The 16,470-nt window shown below is 33.8% G+C and overlaps 1 protein-coding gene across 4 annotated transcripts in view; it reads right to left on the bottom strand.

Moving 5' to 3' along the window:
- Micu3 (mitochondrial calcium uptake family member 3) overlaps positions 1–16,470 on the bottom strand; it is an 88,277-nt gene that overhangs the window by 25,458 nt on the left and 46,349 nt on the right. For 2 of the 4 annotated variants that reach the window (XM_052752068.1, XM_052752064.1), the window contains exons 4-8: positions 10,966–11,044; positions 7,594–7,641; positions 6,150–6,232; positions 4,305–4,376; positions 1,759–1,797 (exon numbers count right to left, since the gene is read on the bottom strand). In XM_052752068.1, the coding sequence (XP_052608028.1) occupies positions 1,759–1,797; positions 4,305–4,376; positions 6,150–6,232; positions 7,594–7,641; positions 10,966–11,044 (321 nt within the window). The remainder of the gene's footprint in view (positions 1–1,758; positions 1,798–4,304; positions 4,377–6,149; positions 6,233–7,593; positions 7,642–10,965; positions 11,045–16,470) is intronic. The other 2 variants (XM_052752069.1, XM_052752070.1) reach the window with 2 other exon arrangements.

Here is a 16,470-nt window from a genome sequence, read left to right as displayed (position 1 = left end):
GTTTTGAGCAGAAGAGCTACTGAAGTAACTGCTATATTCATAGACACAAGGGAATAGCCTCAGTCTTTCACTGCAGCAGGGTAAGAAAACAGGAAGAATTCATCTTGGAACAGGCTACTTGAGAGGTCAGAGTGTCTGTCTTCATGTCCAGATCCCACCTCCTTGCTGAAGGCACTTCAGGAAAATAATTACTGACTTCTACTATAGAAAAAATTTCGTAAAATCAAACCAGTTCTTAAGAGAGTTAAATTATGTCATCCATTTGACCATGTAGATCAGAAGATCATGAAGTTACATCACATTCACATGCATTTCACATGAGGACAGAAGCTGTCTTCAATAAAATAAAATGAAAAATGTGCTAACCAATAAAATAAAAAAAGATAATATGTTTTCCTCATCAAGGATAATATAAATAAAATATACACTGTTTAAATCTGGCTATTGATAATCTCTTAACCCCTGAGACTGTAAAGTCTGTACAGTTTGAACTATATGGTAACTACTTATGAAATTAAAGGAAGCACTGAAACTGCCATGGTTAAAAAGTGGCTCATACAATGACATGGATAATAAACCATAATGTCATAAATATTATTAACAATATGTTTAAACGTACACATGATATTCCAATATAAGATTTTCATTTTATAAGTTCTTACAAAATTTTAAATGATTATCAGGGAAATACTTCTAAAATTAACTAAAAAATTCTCTTATTGGGAAGCAGCTGTACATTTTATAGAAAATGTTTCCATTTCTTAGACAAATTTAAACAATCAGATATGTGAGCCCCATAGATTTGCCTTGCTCTCCAATTATTCCCTGTTGTTCCTTATGAGTAGGCAGGATACCCTGTGCTTACTTGATGCTGAAAACTGCCTCCAGTATTTGTTCAAATCCAAATAAGTATTTTTACATTTTAGAGTAGCTAATTAAATAGTACAGAAGGTCATATGCCCACTTTTAGAATTGTACATGACACCTTAAACACTTGCCCCTGAATTTAAGGACTTTCAGGTAGAATTTCTATAGTTTGAGGAATCCTTTACAGGCTTGAAGGATACCTGGGAAAATTAAATGAACTGCATATGTTTATAGGAAAAGGTCAGGTCTATTCTGGGCAAGTTCTTATGTGCTGGGCTAACCAATAAGTTTATTCTCAAGAGAACAGAAAAGTCACAATTAAGAAGAGCACTTATAGAAATTTTCACAACAAAAGAACAAAACTCATAATCATCTTTGTGTAGTAATGTAACGAGTAGCATCTTATACATCCTTTTAATAGATCAGAGAAAGTAGGCAGGCAACAGAGTTTCAGAAAAAGATGAAAACTGAAAATTGAAAAGTCTATTCATTAACATGCTTTTATTGGCATTGACTGAAGTCTGAATTTAGTTCTTAAAATACCTGTGTTCTTCAGGAAGAGAGCCTATCTGCTCTATTATTTTTGTATAACGCTTCATAAATTGTTGAAAAATATAAAATTTCAATTACTCTACAAAAATTTCTGGTGGTACTTATTTACTGACATTTATTTTAATTTACAGATATATAACTAATAAAGATATACAATTGCTTTCTATATTTTTGTCTCATAAATCAAGAAAAGAAATTTTGGGTTGATCACATCCTACTGTATTAACAAATTCCAAAACAGTTTAAATAGCAGATATTGTTTTATACGAAGAAATAACATTATCTAATACAACAGGTGAGGGCTATATACATAAGGAACATTTAAAGTGTTGTACATACACTATTAGTAGGAGAATGGTATCCATAAAGTTGAAGACGCTGACATACAGCACAAAGGGCCAAATGAAGTGTCACATTTCAGAATGAACCCAAGTACAGCAAAAGAAAAAAGAAAAAGACGACAAAAATAATCAATTAGGAAGGGCAAATCATTATGCTAAATTCTCTATAAAGCACACACACACAAGTGAGATAAATGTTAAAGATGAGTAGCAAAGTTTTGAAAATCTAATATAATTAAACATCAAATGAATTTGTGCTCATTTCAGCCATTTTCGTTATATGTGAAAGAACTACTGCTGTGAGTAAACATGTTCCTCTTAGGCATGGATGCTGTGGAGAGGTTCCAGGATCTTCCCTAAGATGGGAATGGTAGACTCAGCAGCATGCTGGTGACAATGGTATGAAAGGCCTGCTCTGGAACCCTAGTGGCACTATCACTGTACGACAACACACTCTGCTCCCCTGGGAAGCAGTATTAATACTTACCGGCAAAATGTGACGAAGACTACAGGGGAGTAGAACTTTGTGTGGTCTTAGCACAGGCTTCAGAACACAATGTTCATTTATGGGTTTTATTGACATGGAAGTATTTTATAATTTTGATTTGCATATGCTAATTTTTTGGCTAAAGAAACCATGAGGTTGCTATCAAGTCTATTAGCTAACATTTTTAATGTTTATTTTTATAACTATATATTCTACTGGTAAATAGCTAAGCATTTTAGCTTATTTAATCCTCATAAAATTACAGATGGTGACCACATTATTCTACCATTTCATTTGTAAAACTAAAAATACTGAGAAGAGAGGTTAAGAATCTTGCTGAAGATCACACAGGTAATGCATCATAGAGGTAATATTCAAACCCTCCAAAGTTAGCTCAGGAGCCTGGTTTACTTTCTTTTGGGGATTTTTCTTATTTTTTGCTATAAGATAAATTTTAGTTGCTTCAAGCTCAACCTAATGTTTAGAATACATGTACATGTTTACTATCATTTGTATTAACTTGACAAAACCATCTGTATTTTACTTGATCCTCTATAGATAAAACAGTATAAAATCAATTCAGATTTGTATTATTTGAAATATGACTAATATACTGAAACCAAGGACTGTCTCTATCAAATACAGAAATGAGGATTTCTAGAGCACTGTGCTGCTGAACGGTGCTATCAGTGAGAGGTAAACTAAAGACTACTTCAGAATCACTGAGAGGAACATCTGATGACTAAATTAAGTAATGAACTTTTAATAGTGCTATTTAGATTAAGGTTGACATCTCTGAGGTGCCTTTGAGATTAAATACTGTAATGAAATCATTTACATATATAATATAAAGCTCTATACAACTTATGTGTTAATTTTACTTGTTTAAAACTACATTTCTTTCCCAATATATTTGCTAGGGAATGCATCACTAACATACGGAAATAAGAGATCATCTAGGATAAGATGATCTAATAGAGCTTTCATAATTTACCTAGACTTTGCCTAATTAATCCAAGTTAATGTGATTTCCATCACTATCATGACATACTTGCTTGGAATGTCTTAAAATTCCTTCATCTTGGCTTTCGTGGTGATGCTGACTCCCCACTGTGTGCTGGTGGCAGTTTTCCAGTTCCCCTCTCCCTTTGCTATCCAATGTATTTTAAAAATGCTAATGACCAGAACCATACTTCTAGCCAAGTGTCTGTTATATGGCAACAAAAATATAGCATTTTCTGGTATATAAGTAGCAACTGAATAACTGAAGATGGGTAAAAGTATGGAATTCAGAGCTGGCCACCACAGGTTCAAACTGTGACTTTGCCATCAAACATTGTAGCTTTGGATAAGATATTTAAATTTTATAATGGTCAGTTTCGTCATCCATAATTATGTACAACAGGAAGGTTGTTGGATAGATTAAATGACAAAACGCATGAAAAGAACCTAGTCCTGCAGTTGATAGTAAAGACTTAGGGCCAGTCTGTTATTTTTATTATGTAAACTGGCCTGTTAATCAAGACTGAACTATTTGGGAAAATAAAATGAAGACTGAAAGGATAAAACACTGTCAATTCTAACTTCAGAACAAAGCACTAATATGTAACCCAGAGGAATCTATACTACTTCTAAGAGATGCAGAAAGTCCATATTATTATTATTATTAATCCCTTATATTTACCATTCATTACGTTACATTATCATTAAATTCATTCACATAATTAAACCTTTGCATATTCACCTTTAAATTTTTACATGCATAATGATCTTATTAATCTACTATATGATATATACCCTTCAAATCTCACAAATAACAACAGCATGGATGAAAGTGGTTTAATGAATATGACTGTGGGTACAGATATTTAATATCAATATTTACATAAATATTGATATTGATGTATAAGATACTGAAGTAATTTTACTACATTAAACCTTTGGAAAGGTTTCAATAAAGGAAAAGATTCAAATTTTAGATGTTACACTCTTTCAACATGTACCAAGTAATTCTCACCTGGAAAACCCACCTGAAACTACTATAAGGCATGTCTTACCAGCAATGCACGCTTCTCTTCATCTCCTTTAGTTTCTCTCTTTTCATTTTTTTTCCTGAATATCTCTTGAAGCTATAAGGAAATGAATCTGGAATTGAATTCCATCAGAATTTTGAGGGACCTATACATTACTCTATGCTAAATACATCCTAAAAATAAGCAATGTAATTTCACCAACATTTAAACTACTCTAGGTATATTTTCTGACTGAAGCATTTTTCACAAGAAAAAATACATTCTTTGGTACTGGCAACTCACAGTTGAATTAAATGTCTCTAATGTTACCATTTCCCTGGATCTCATGACACAAAGGCATGAGATCTGAGTCTGAGGCATAGACAGAAAAGATGGAACTGTTGGGCTGTAGAGAACATGGAAGCAGTCCCCAAGGACTCTGGTAGAGTCCAGCTTTGGTCTCACACTAATGTTGTTTCAGGCCACTCAGCTCTCACTGCTCTGATTTGTTGATGTATGAACAAAGGACAAGATCACCTGTAAAGTTCTTGCAGTAACTGTACACTGTAGAGAGTATACTGCTGATATCATTCCTCAGATAAATTGTCCAAGGCTCATTTTCTATACTTGAAAAATAAGGAAAATCTCTTGCCTTATAGAGTGCTATACAAAATAAATATCACAAAAAATTACCTAGCACTTTGTCTATTATTTCTAAATAAATGCCAGCTACAGCTGTAAACAGTATTATTCATCTTTAAACTCTGACCCTGCTTCCATTACTGTAGAGGCCATGAGGTCTTTGTGCTCACAGATGAGCACAATGGAAACTAAGAATGGTAAACACACAGGGTGGTCTCTCTCCAAAGGAAGAGATGTTTTAATGTTTAAAAAATAACCTATGTTCCACCCAGAAAGCAGGGCACGGATGTGGTTAACTGCCTGGTGATTGTGCTATCTGTATGGTCAGGCCACACCAGATCCTCCCCAAGACCCTTAAGAAGTCACATGTGGTTAATCTATAGAACCCATCTTTATGGAAGAGGTTACATGTAACTTACAAAGAGTTTTGATGTAGTCATGACTTAAGCTTTATTGTGTGTAGGGGATTGAGTCAATTATCATCAGGAAACTTTCCCCAAATTGTGTTGTGCTTAAATATGCCTAAAATAAATTGCCCCACATCAGATTCTAGAAGTTTGAATCAACACAAGCAACTGAGTTATGTTGAACTGGACTTCCTTCTTGCCTCATGCGAATCATTACTCTGTTGGCCGTGATGTCTACAAAGACCCTCTATCACACATATTTTCAGAAGAAAAAAAAAGACAACCAGAGAAAGCATTTTGCCACAGAAACAGATGTTGGATACAGAAGTAGAAGAAAAAAACAATTTGGAAGGGGCGATGGGAAAATGAGTAAGCAGAAGAGGAAGACCAGAGGTCAAAGCTCTTGGTCACAGAAAAGGAAGGGAACAGGAAAGTGGGTCCACACATCTAAAGTCTAAGGTAACAGTGAATGAAGAGAAAAGGAAAGGGAAAAGTGAGGTCAAACTGACAAAAGGAAAAGTTCCTATGGCAAAGAGCTACGGCAAGGTGGCCGATGTGACAGAAACTGAGTATTAGCTGGACAAATACAATCTCAGGACAGCCTATTATCCATCAAGTAGAAGATATCTGACAAATTCCAAACTTCCAACTATATTCAACTTTAAAAACCCAATATAACTTATACTTCCATAATGTAAACATTACTTGAAGTATATACTTGCTTATTAGATTCAGGTGAAACATCACATTATAGTAATTAATGGTCCTAATAACACAAAAAACATAACATATAAGTAAGCAATATTTAAGTATTAGAAACTTCAGTATATCATGTACATACCACCAAGAATTCTTTTTTATCCACCATCTCATTTCCATCAGTGTCAAACATGTTGAAAGCTATTCTAAAACCTGCATGAGGTTCTGCCAGAAAAAAAAACAAAACAGAAAGTTTTCATAAAATGGAAAAAATGTATTTAAAAGTATAAAATCCATGCATTCAACAGACAGACACATATACTGCAGAAAATAAACAACAAATGAAAAGCATTATGTTACCATAAATTAAATACAATTAAAGTTATACTAAAGGATACCTATTTCTGCTTCATGTATTGCAGACTTAGTAACAACTGAAAATAAGATCTCAAAGTACTTGACTGTTACTTATTGCATAGCATTAAAGGAAATATTTAACATCTGTCCCTCTAAACAAATATCCAAATTCTGCCTATTTGTTAAAAAGGAACTAGGAGGTCACTGCATTTGAATGTTTTTTCAGTATTTCCAACTACGTGAAGTGGCAGAAAAGAGTGATACAGCACAATGCACCAGCTCAAATTCTTCAGAAAAAATGATCTAAGACCACCTGTGGAATAAATGTGATCATGAGAGTACAGATCTGGGGTTAAACTTTCAGGAGCTTGAAAAATCAGAAGCTTTTATAAAATGTTTTCATGTGTAATTCCAGGCCCTCCAAAGTCCAAGGAACAATTTTCTTTTTGACCTTTCACAGCCATCACAAGACTGACCACATAAACCAATAATTTCAAACAACCCGAGTTCTATGAAGAAAATAAAGCATGATGCAGGGATTAAAGAGAAGGGCCAGAGAGCTGTCTGAAGAGTGGGGCCAAGCAAGGACTCTGGTGTTTCAAAAGGAAAGCGGAATGCTACTACTCTCAGGGAGCTCTTGAGAGAAGCACTGCCGCTGAGAGCAGGACTGCCCCCTGGGGAGGGAGCCCAAGGCATGGGAAGGCCAGGTGGCTGCAGCACAGGGGGTGCAGCACACAGTTTCCTCCACTGCATGAAAAGGAACTGAACCCAAGCTCCAGGCACCCTTCCATACACCTCATACACACTGCTGCCTGTGTGCTAGAGTAAACCACTGCAGCAGACGGACGATGGGCATCTGGACAGACTCACCAGCAGTTAGGAGACTCAAGACTTGCTACTCTTTCACATTAGACTTGCAGAAACCTGGTTTAAATGCATATAATAGAAACTTTATAAATTACTGTAAGTTCTGATCTTTAGGGTCTCATGTAGCTTATACCCCAAAGAGTAATATATTTATAATTGATGAACATTTTATTATTGTCACAAGCCAAAATATAGAGGTTCTTGACACTGACAGTGTTATACTTGACATTTTCCTGTGATATCTAGACATGAATTTGTTCAACAGTTGACATACACAGGTAATTTCCAATAGTATGCTATGGTATATTTTTAAGATCATAAGGAAAAATACATCTAGAAATAAATTTAATGAGTTTACTTACTTGTTAAAATACATAAAAGAAAAAGATATTCAGTGTAAGAAATCACACCTAGAAGAAAACAGTATCAATTATGCTTTATAAAATATTAACTTACATTTCACAAACATAAAATTTAAATATTATATATAATAAAAACTATGAATAGTTTTAAAGTATATGCTAAATATTGTTTTAAATGGGACTACAATATTATAAAATCATTGCAAATGTAGCAAAATTAATTTTATTTAAATTTTTCCACATGCCACTATAAAAATTCCTACAAAACATCCATTCATGATAAATATACTGGCAACAAAAGCAACATGCTAATGTTTATTTATAATTTAACTCTGAAATTTGTTACTTCTTGTTACTATGTGAAACATGAAAAGGTCAGAAAACCTAGTCACTTTTTAGTAACACTTGAATAAAACACTTATATTTACTTGCTTAGAAATTTGATGTGTAACATTCAAAATTAAAACCTTACATTTCCCAGTTTTTTTCTGTCAAATGATCATTTGCTACTTTTATAACAGTTTTTAATCGTTAATTGACTAAGGATTTTTTAATTCAGTGGCCCTCACTTTATGTTTTTTGCATTGAGAGTTCTCTGTATCCCATAACTATAAGTTTTACCAAGAATGTATATGAAGTAAATAAATACACATTCTGTTACCACATTTTTCACTTCAAGGCTACTCTTTTCTACTTTTAAAGCTAGAATTAATAGCTTAATTGACCAAGAAAACACTGAAAAAATTAAGTTCAGGAATAAATCTACAATATTTACCTAGATTGCAGTCAATCTGATGTTCGGTAAAAGATATTAAAGAAAAAAGCACCCTTAAATAGATTGTGGACTTTAAATCTCCACTTATCTGATGTTTTTTGAGGCTCCATTAACTCTTTGTTACAGAATGAAGAGATTAGGAGTCACTCAGGCAGTTTGTCAGGGACATGAAGGGAACTACCCATGAGACTGGGAAAGGATTCTCTTCTGTTTATACTAGAATACTGTGACCTAGAGACAGATAGTTCTGGATGACTGCCATGAACGTTATGGGAGAGAGATTCTGAAATAGTCAATGGCTGTAAAAATATAATTATTTAAGAGTCCTCTTACTGTTCTAGTTTACTTAGTAGATGACAAAATATTATAGTTGATATAAAGAACTTTAAAATACCATATACTTAATGATGACTAATTCAAGTTTTCTCTTATGAAAGGATTAATTAACAGAATGACTGACTGCAGAGAGTCATGGCAGGCATTTTTCTGTAGGGCTACCTGGTTACTGAGTTGGATTACTATGCACACAGGAAGTGAGAAGAAAGTGATATAATTTTTTTTGTTTTGTTTTGTTTTTTTTGTTTTTTGAGACAGGGTTTCTCTGTGTAGCTTTGCGCCTCTCCTGGAACTCATTTGGTAGCCCAGGCTGGCCTCGAACTCACAGAGATCCGCCTGGCTCTGCCTCCCGAGTGCTGGGATTAAAGGCGTGCGCCACCACCGCCCGGCAAAAGTGATATAATTTAAAGAAAATGGTCAAGGAAAAAAGAAAATACTGCTGAACCTGAACTACAGACTCCCAATGCTTCCTAACTATAAACATAGAAAACCAGAAAAAAAAAAATTAGAAGATTAACCCTTCAATTTACTTAAGGCTAAAAGTAGGACAAACAATAACATAACATCAATTGATACTATGTAGTAATGGTACAGTCTTTCTAAGTAAAGGATACAGAAGATGTCAACTAAAGCATAGCAATCAGGAGCCTTAAGCAGGAGGATTGTAAGTTCAAGGACAGCTCTGGGCTATTTAAAGAGGCCTTGTCTTGAGTAGTGGAGAGGAAGGGAGAAGAAATGACAACTAGGTTTTAAAAATTCAATTAAAAATTTTTAAGAATTTCCTTAAAAACATGACAGTGTTAAATTACTGTTTCTAGATCTATAGGATGTTTTTGTAAGTGTTACATACTGCTTTTATAAGAAGTTGCTTAATTTTTTACTGAGTTATAGCTAAAAAGATAAAATAAATTTTTAAATTAATATTTAGTAGCTGTAAAGATTGAGCTTTAAAAATTTCCCACCACTAAATCTCTGTAAACACACACACACACACACACACACACACACACACACACACACACACACACACACACACATCAAGTAGTTCAGTATTTCTCAAGCTGGTTCTAAAGTCTTGTAAGACTATGGTTTAATGATCTTGCTAATATCAAGAATATGAGACAGATACAAAATATCCCATAGGTAATTAATGAGCAGGTGTAGTATTGAAATTTAGACTAATCCAAATAAAATTTCACTCCTCCATTACAGCGGCAACATTTGAAGACCTCAGTAATCATAACTGGCCAATGGTTTCTATACAAAATAGAAAAGAAATATGGACACTTCCATCACTGTAGAAACTTTTACTGAACAGTGCTAAATGAATATTCTCTCCTGAAAAATAAACAAAGGCAGAAAGAAAATATAAAAAAAATGCATATAACATGTAGAGGGTTAAGGTCTTCCAGGCTAACCTTTACTTAGGTAAAAAGATTTATTTCTTCCATGCATTTTTTCAGATTATATTTGATTCATTTATTTTCCCATGAGATATATTAAGGCAAAAAAATTTAAAATTTATTATACTTACCTATCCTTTTTAAGTTTTGAACATTCTCAGTGCTATTATCTCACTCTAAAATATGAATACAATATTCTAAGAATATTTTTGTTTTTTGAGATATATTTGCTTATGTAGTCTACTTTGGCTGTAAACTCAAAATCCTCCTTCTTCAGGCTCCAGAGAAGCTGAGAATAGTGAAATGTACCACCATGCCCAGATATCCAAGGAGTATTTTAATATACCTGAATCTAGTATTTCAATCCTAGTTTTTAAAAATGTCCACAATAAAAGTGTCTCTTCATTCATGTGAACAACTGGGAAAATATTATAAAAGGAAACTGCAATTAAACCCAAGATACTTTTTTTCTTTCTTTCTTTTAATCAAGGCATCATGTAGCACAAGCTAGCCTTGTATATTCACGAACTGGAGAAGTAACTATTATTCCTTAGATGCAAAATGGAATGATAAAAACTAACATTTGAAGATCTAATATTTTTGAAAAGTATTTCCTATGAGCAAATTTAAAATGCTTTTCAGTATGGTTGAAAATGATGCTAAAGAGGTCTGAAAGTATATATATTTGTGTACGTATATAGTGACAACATAGTCCTTAATCACAGTATACCAAATTATATTAGTTACCCAGAAACATTTGCATTTGGTTATATATATATTGACATGGATTGAAAATATATATATACAATTTTCAATCCATGTCAATATTAAAATACATAGACACTAAGGTTAGCTTACCTCTTTCTTTAAGATTTCGAAAGAGCTTTGATGATCCCTTCCAAACTGGTGGTGTTTCTGAGAGCATCTGACTTAATTCCTATAAAAGAAGGATTGGAATACTGATTAGTAGTCAAATCACTTTCTTTCAACATGAATCTTAAAAAAATGTAAGCATCCTCCCCAGGAAATTCTCCTTTTAAATGACCAGAAATGTGACATTAATCATCTTGTTCTATACCTGCACTTTATTCCACTACATTGTGGGCAAATACTTGCCCACAATGCAAATATCAAATATATGCTAAAGATGCTATATTAAACTTAATTAGAACTATTCAAAATTTCAGATAAATTTCCTAACTAGATGCATATAGCAAGACAACTAAGTTAAGATAAAACAGCAAGCTTGAGTTCTGGAGCGAGGAACAAGGGATTGTTTTAGAAAAGCCATGTAGATTTCCTCATTAAAATCAGGTGACCAGCTGTCTCCATATTCTTCTTTGCTGCATGCCTGGATTTATCTGAGTTTGAGCAAAAGAAACGTATGAGCAAAGGAATATGCTAAGAATGAATAGAGTATTTTAATGGTAATGCAAAGAATCTTAATACTGGGTAAATGGAATATTGATTTGTACTCATCTTTCTTAAAGTAAATTATCACTGCTGGTGAGAAATTATTGGAGAATTTAAACAGCTGAACATTGCTTATATAAAAATATTTGGACAGATTATACATATTCTGCAAAAATAATAAAAATAAAAAGGAAACAACTATAAAATGATTGACTATAAGGAAAACCAGTGAAAGGATAATTTGAAGTTTAAAAATTACTTTTCTCAGTAAAACATTTTTAATGTAGAAGTCACTTCCAATTCTAGATCTGATCCTTATTTGTCACACTGTGGTTTCCAACAATCCCAGTGTCATCTGAAAGCTTATGGAAATGCAGAGTAGCATTTCCTCTTGACCTTCTGAACTAGACTTGCATTTTCCCTGACCTCCAGGTGATTTTTATGTACATTCAAGTTTGAGAATACTTCAAACAGACTTTTCCTGGTAAGTGGAATCTAGAAAGTGCTCTGTGATGTTTATAAACAATATTTTTAAATTGCAAAGCTGAGGTATCAGGAAAAAATGAAACCTTTGGGATGTCAAAAGCAGGAGCATTTTGAGGGGCTTTCCAGACTCCTGGAAGCCTGTGTGTAGATTCTAGCATTCATTTCTTTCACAGGGATTTATCTGCACTGCAGGTAACAGATGCCAAGCTGATGAGCAGTGTCCAATAGGGGACCATGGCAAACAGGTAAGACTAGGCTATTTACTGTTTAGATGAAACTAAAATATTTTTGTCAAATTAAGAGATTAAAAAAATCCTCAATATACTGTACATACTTAAATTTATACTGTTTCTCTTGTATAAATATTGATCTTCTCCCATTATAACTATGTATTCCAATCTCTGTTCTGATTTTAAAAATCAATTACTTTTTTTGAGAGTCCTTTATGTGATTAACAATCGACTCCTAATAGCTTATTTAATTCTAGTAACCAATTCTCACACATATTTTACTTAGACCTAAACTGGACAAGTAATTTTCACAAGTCAGGCACATAGAAGTAAATTACAGAAACTGCTTCTCATTGATTTCAAATAGTTATTTTTAATAAAAATATAGTTTCTCCAGGCCTAGGTCATCTAATTGCTTTAGTGATCATTTTTGTTATCTGCTAATTTTGATTCTTAACATTTACTAAAATCTTTGTATATCCATTCATGCTGGAAATTTGTTTCCTCACTCACAATACTTATCTTTTCTATTATACTACTGTTCCACATAAAATGAATTTGGCCTTTGTCTCCAACTCCTGTGAGGAAGACGAAATCCATTAGTTACACTTGAGTGTACACTAAGGAAATAACTCAGGATGGTGTTTGTTCACCAGAACAAAGGGTGGGAGCAAGGAGAGGTGGAGACAGAGATAAAGACATGATCAACAGTTTGGAAACTTACACCTCAGAAGTAAAACCCAAGACAAGTCTAGACTCTGAGCTCACTGGAGCCCATGAAGATGCTCGGAGAGCGACAGACTGCCTCCACATGTAGAGAGGACAGACATTCTTGGTCAGGACGCTTCCAGACCTACTAGTTTGTCTCTTCAGTTGGGATGTCTTAATAAATGTTCTTTATCTGTAATCCCAACTACAGCATTTTCTGAGTTCTATGGGTCATTTTAGTAAACTACTACACCAGATGTAGGAAAATCCTGGAACTGTAGCCTGTAAGGTCAAAAGTGAGGCACCTTGAGACTTCTGAACTGGGGTACACACCTGTAAAGAGAGCAGTCTGTTGGGCACTATGTCTTTAAACTACTGGAGTCAGATACTAATTCTGGGGTGTCCAGTGCCACAATTACATTGCAGCATTGCAAGTAGGAAACAAATACACATTTGCTGAATTAATTTTACTTTCCTAAAGTGATAGGTGTTTTAAAGTACTTACATAATTTTCTAAAATTATGAGTATAGTTTTTTAGTCATATAGTTAGTGCACACATATACACACACAGACACACACACACACACACACACACACACACACACACACACACACACTGCACAGGAAAATTGTAGGTTTAGAAAAGAAAAATTATATTCCAAGACAAAACACACTTCAATTTTATTTAATATTTTTTAATCTAACTCTCTCATAGATACTGTATACAGCCATTTATTATTGTAAATATTAAATCTTTATTCTCTATATACTGTTTTGTATTTTACTTTGTTTTTTACATAATATGAATATATCTTCATGTCAAACAGTCTTTATTTTGATGTTAATGCCTACACAGTGGATTTTTATAATGGCACTTTTGAAAGTTAGCTGTTTACATTTTTAAAATACTAAGGACACAAAAGATGTTTATCTGTATAGTATTCATCAATGTTTATTTAAATGTGAAAAATGAAAAACTAAAGTACAAGCATACACAACCACACACTCCATTAGCTGTCAAGAGTGATAACATCACTCATCATACAGCCTTTAGAAAAATCTACTGACACCTGTGAAAGAATGAGACTGAATAAAACAGCTTCCCAGAATCAGGAAAATTACTTTGACTTCCTAGGGCCTAGAAAACATCAGCATCCTGCCACTTGCTGTTTGCTTAACCGTATCTGTTAGGTCTAAAACTGGATACACACAGCTCTAGCACATTTATTTCATTCTGTATTACTATGTTATCCATGGTATGCTACTTACAATTATTTGATCCATTTCCCCAATGATTATATGGTTTCTAAACTTTTCACTCTTCCATCAGTGTGTCAGGAAACATGAATAAGAGAGCAGGTGTGAACATTTAAACCTTTCTTTAGCATACATACCTATTAATAGGACCTCAAATATACATTTCAAATTTCATCAGCCATTACCATATCCCTCCCCAAAGCAAAGGCATCATCTATTTTTTCAATTGGTTCCTTCATGCCCTTGCTCAGTATTGACACTGTCAAATTTCTGGAAGCTAGCCATCTGGTGGATGTGGAATAGAACATCACTGCTTTAATTTGCATGTCTTTGGTTATTAGTTGAACTATTTCATATGTATTTGCTAGCTATTCTAGCTATGTTGTCCATTTCTTATTAAGATGATTATCTTTTTAGTATCAATTTACACAAGTTCTAGACAACTATAAGGTCCTCTTTTAAAGTTGTTTTTTGGATAATAAATTATGAAAGCATTTTCCTATGCATCAAATATCTTTTTGTGTTGTTGTTTGGGTAGCCACAGTTTAAGTTATTTAATTTAGTAAAATCAGCCAGTAATTTCTTTTGAGGTTTGCTTCATGTATCTTATCTAAAAAGATCCTCTTATGTGTTCTTCAATTTTTACATTTTAGCATTTATAGTTTTTAATCATAAATAAAACACAATATAACACCAAACAAAAACCCAACTGGCATTGATAACTCTGCTATTACTTTTGGTGATGTCCTGTTCCTCTGTGTAACAAGTCTATATTCATTATGACAATCTTTAAACATTTTTGAGTTGGGGCATCATGGAATTCTTTTAGGGTTCGATAAAAGTTTCTGACATTCACTTCTCTCAACAGTAATCACATATAATTTTCAAGACATTATTTTCTTTGGTCGGTACAAGTATCACTCCCTTCATGGGAGTGAATATCGCTTTTTGGTAGAAGAATCTTCTGAATTAGTACATTTGCATGATACTCAGACCTGACCTTTCAGCTAAGATGTATATGTGGGGAGAGGTTACTTTTTTTTTTCTTTTTCCCTTTGGAAATTCTAAGGTGGTAGGACTTGAGACTCAGGTGGGTAGAAGTTGTTATTTTTTTTTTAAATCACATTTTGAAGGCAAGAGAGAAGGTGCTGCACTGAAATTCTCTGAATCTTTGTGAAAAGCGTTTCTAGGTGCCAACTGCACCACTAGCACTTGGTAGCCAGGACTGCGAGGCTCAACTGCTTGCACTGTGTTCTTCTCTTCTCCTGCACATGAAAGCATCTCATGATACTTTACAATGGCCCACAATTCAAGAAATCTTATGTGGAGTGAGGTGTAGTCCTGAGAATTAATAAGGGTAAAATATAACTATAGGCAAGGACAGATACAAGCATCTCCAATTCTATTTCCCAGTTCCCTGAAACTTATTATCTCCATTACCTCTGAGCATGAACATTATCTCTTTTGATACTAACAGTCAACTGATACGCTAATGTTTATTGGTGGAAGAATAAGACAGCCAATATATGCACAATTCTCGAATTTGTTTACAATTATAGCCAACTGTTCACTGGACTATCAATTTACTTAGATAGCTCTGACAGTATTTGATACATAATAGGTTATTTAAACATAATCATCATATATGTGAATGAACCATTGGTAAAGTATGAACACTGTTGGTAAGTATCTATGCTGTGACAAATACAATATGTACTTTTACAAATTTGAGATGATTTTCATAGTACATATACACAACTGCCATGGCGTATTATGACATGTTCATCCTTCTAAGTATATGAAATATATTTTAATGAAGACTAAAGTTACTAGCCATGGCCGGGCGGTGGTGGCGCACGCCTTTAATCCCAGCACTCGGGAGGCAGAGCCAGGAGGATCTCTGTGAGTGCGAGGCCAGCCTGGTCTACAGAGGAAGATCCAGGAAAGGCGCAAAGCTACACAGAGAAACCCTGTCTCGAAAAACCAAAAACAAATAAACAAAAAAAAAAGTTACTAGCCATGATGCTTGGAAAAAAAAGAACACAATCCATCTTCAATTAGCTTTTATATATGATGGTGGATTCTGAGGATTAGCTTCATTTGACCCCATAGGGAAAGCCTATTATTCTTACACATGATTGGGGCTTTTCTCTACTGATTTACAGATCTTCCCTAAAATGCCTCTGGATTTTTCTGTTACTATTATTATTCATCTTCATCTACTTAAAATATTCTTGCAATGATATAATATCATTTTAATTATCAACC

The sequence above is a fragment of the Peromyscus californicus genome, unplaced genomic scaffold (assembly GCF_007827085.1).
Source record: "Peromyscus californicus insignis strain IS unplaced genomic scaffold, ASM782708v3 Scaffold_23__1_contigs__length_62951481, whole genome shotgun sequence".
Taxonomy (NCBI): domain Eukaryota; kingdom Metazoa; phylum Chordata; class Mammalia; order Rodentia; family Cricetidae; genus Peromyscus; species Peromyscus californicus.
The sequence above is the reverse complement of the archived record's forward strand: the minus strand, read 5'-3'. Positions and strand labels throughout refer to the sequence as shown.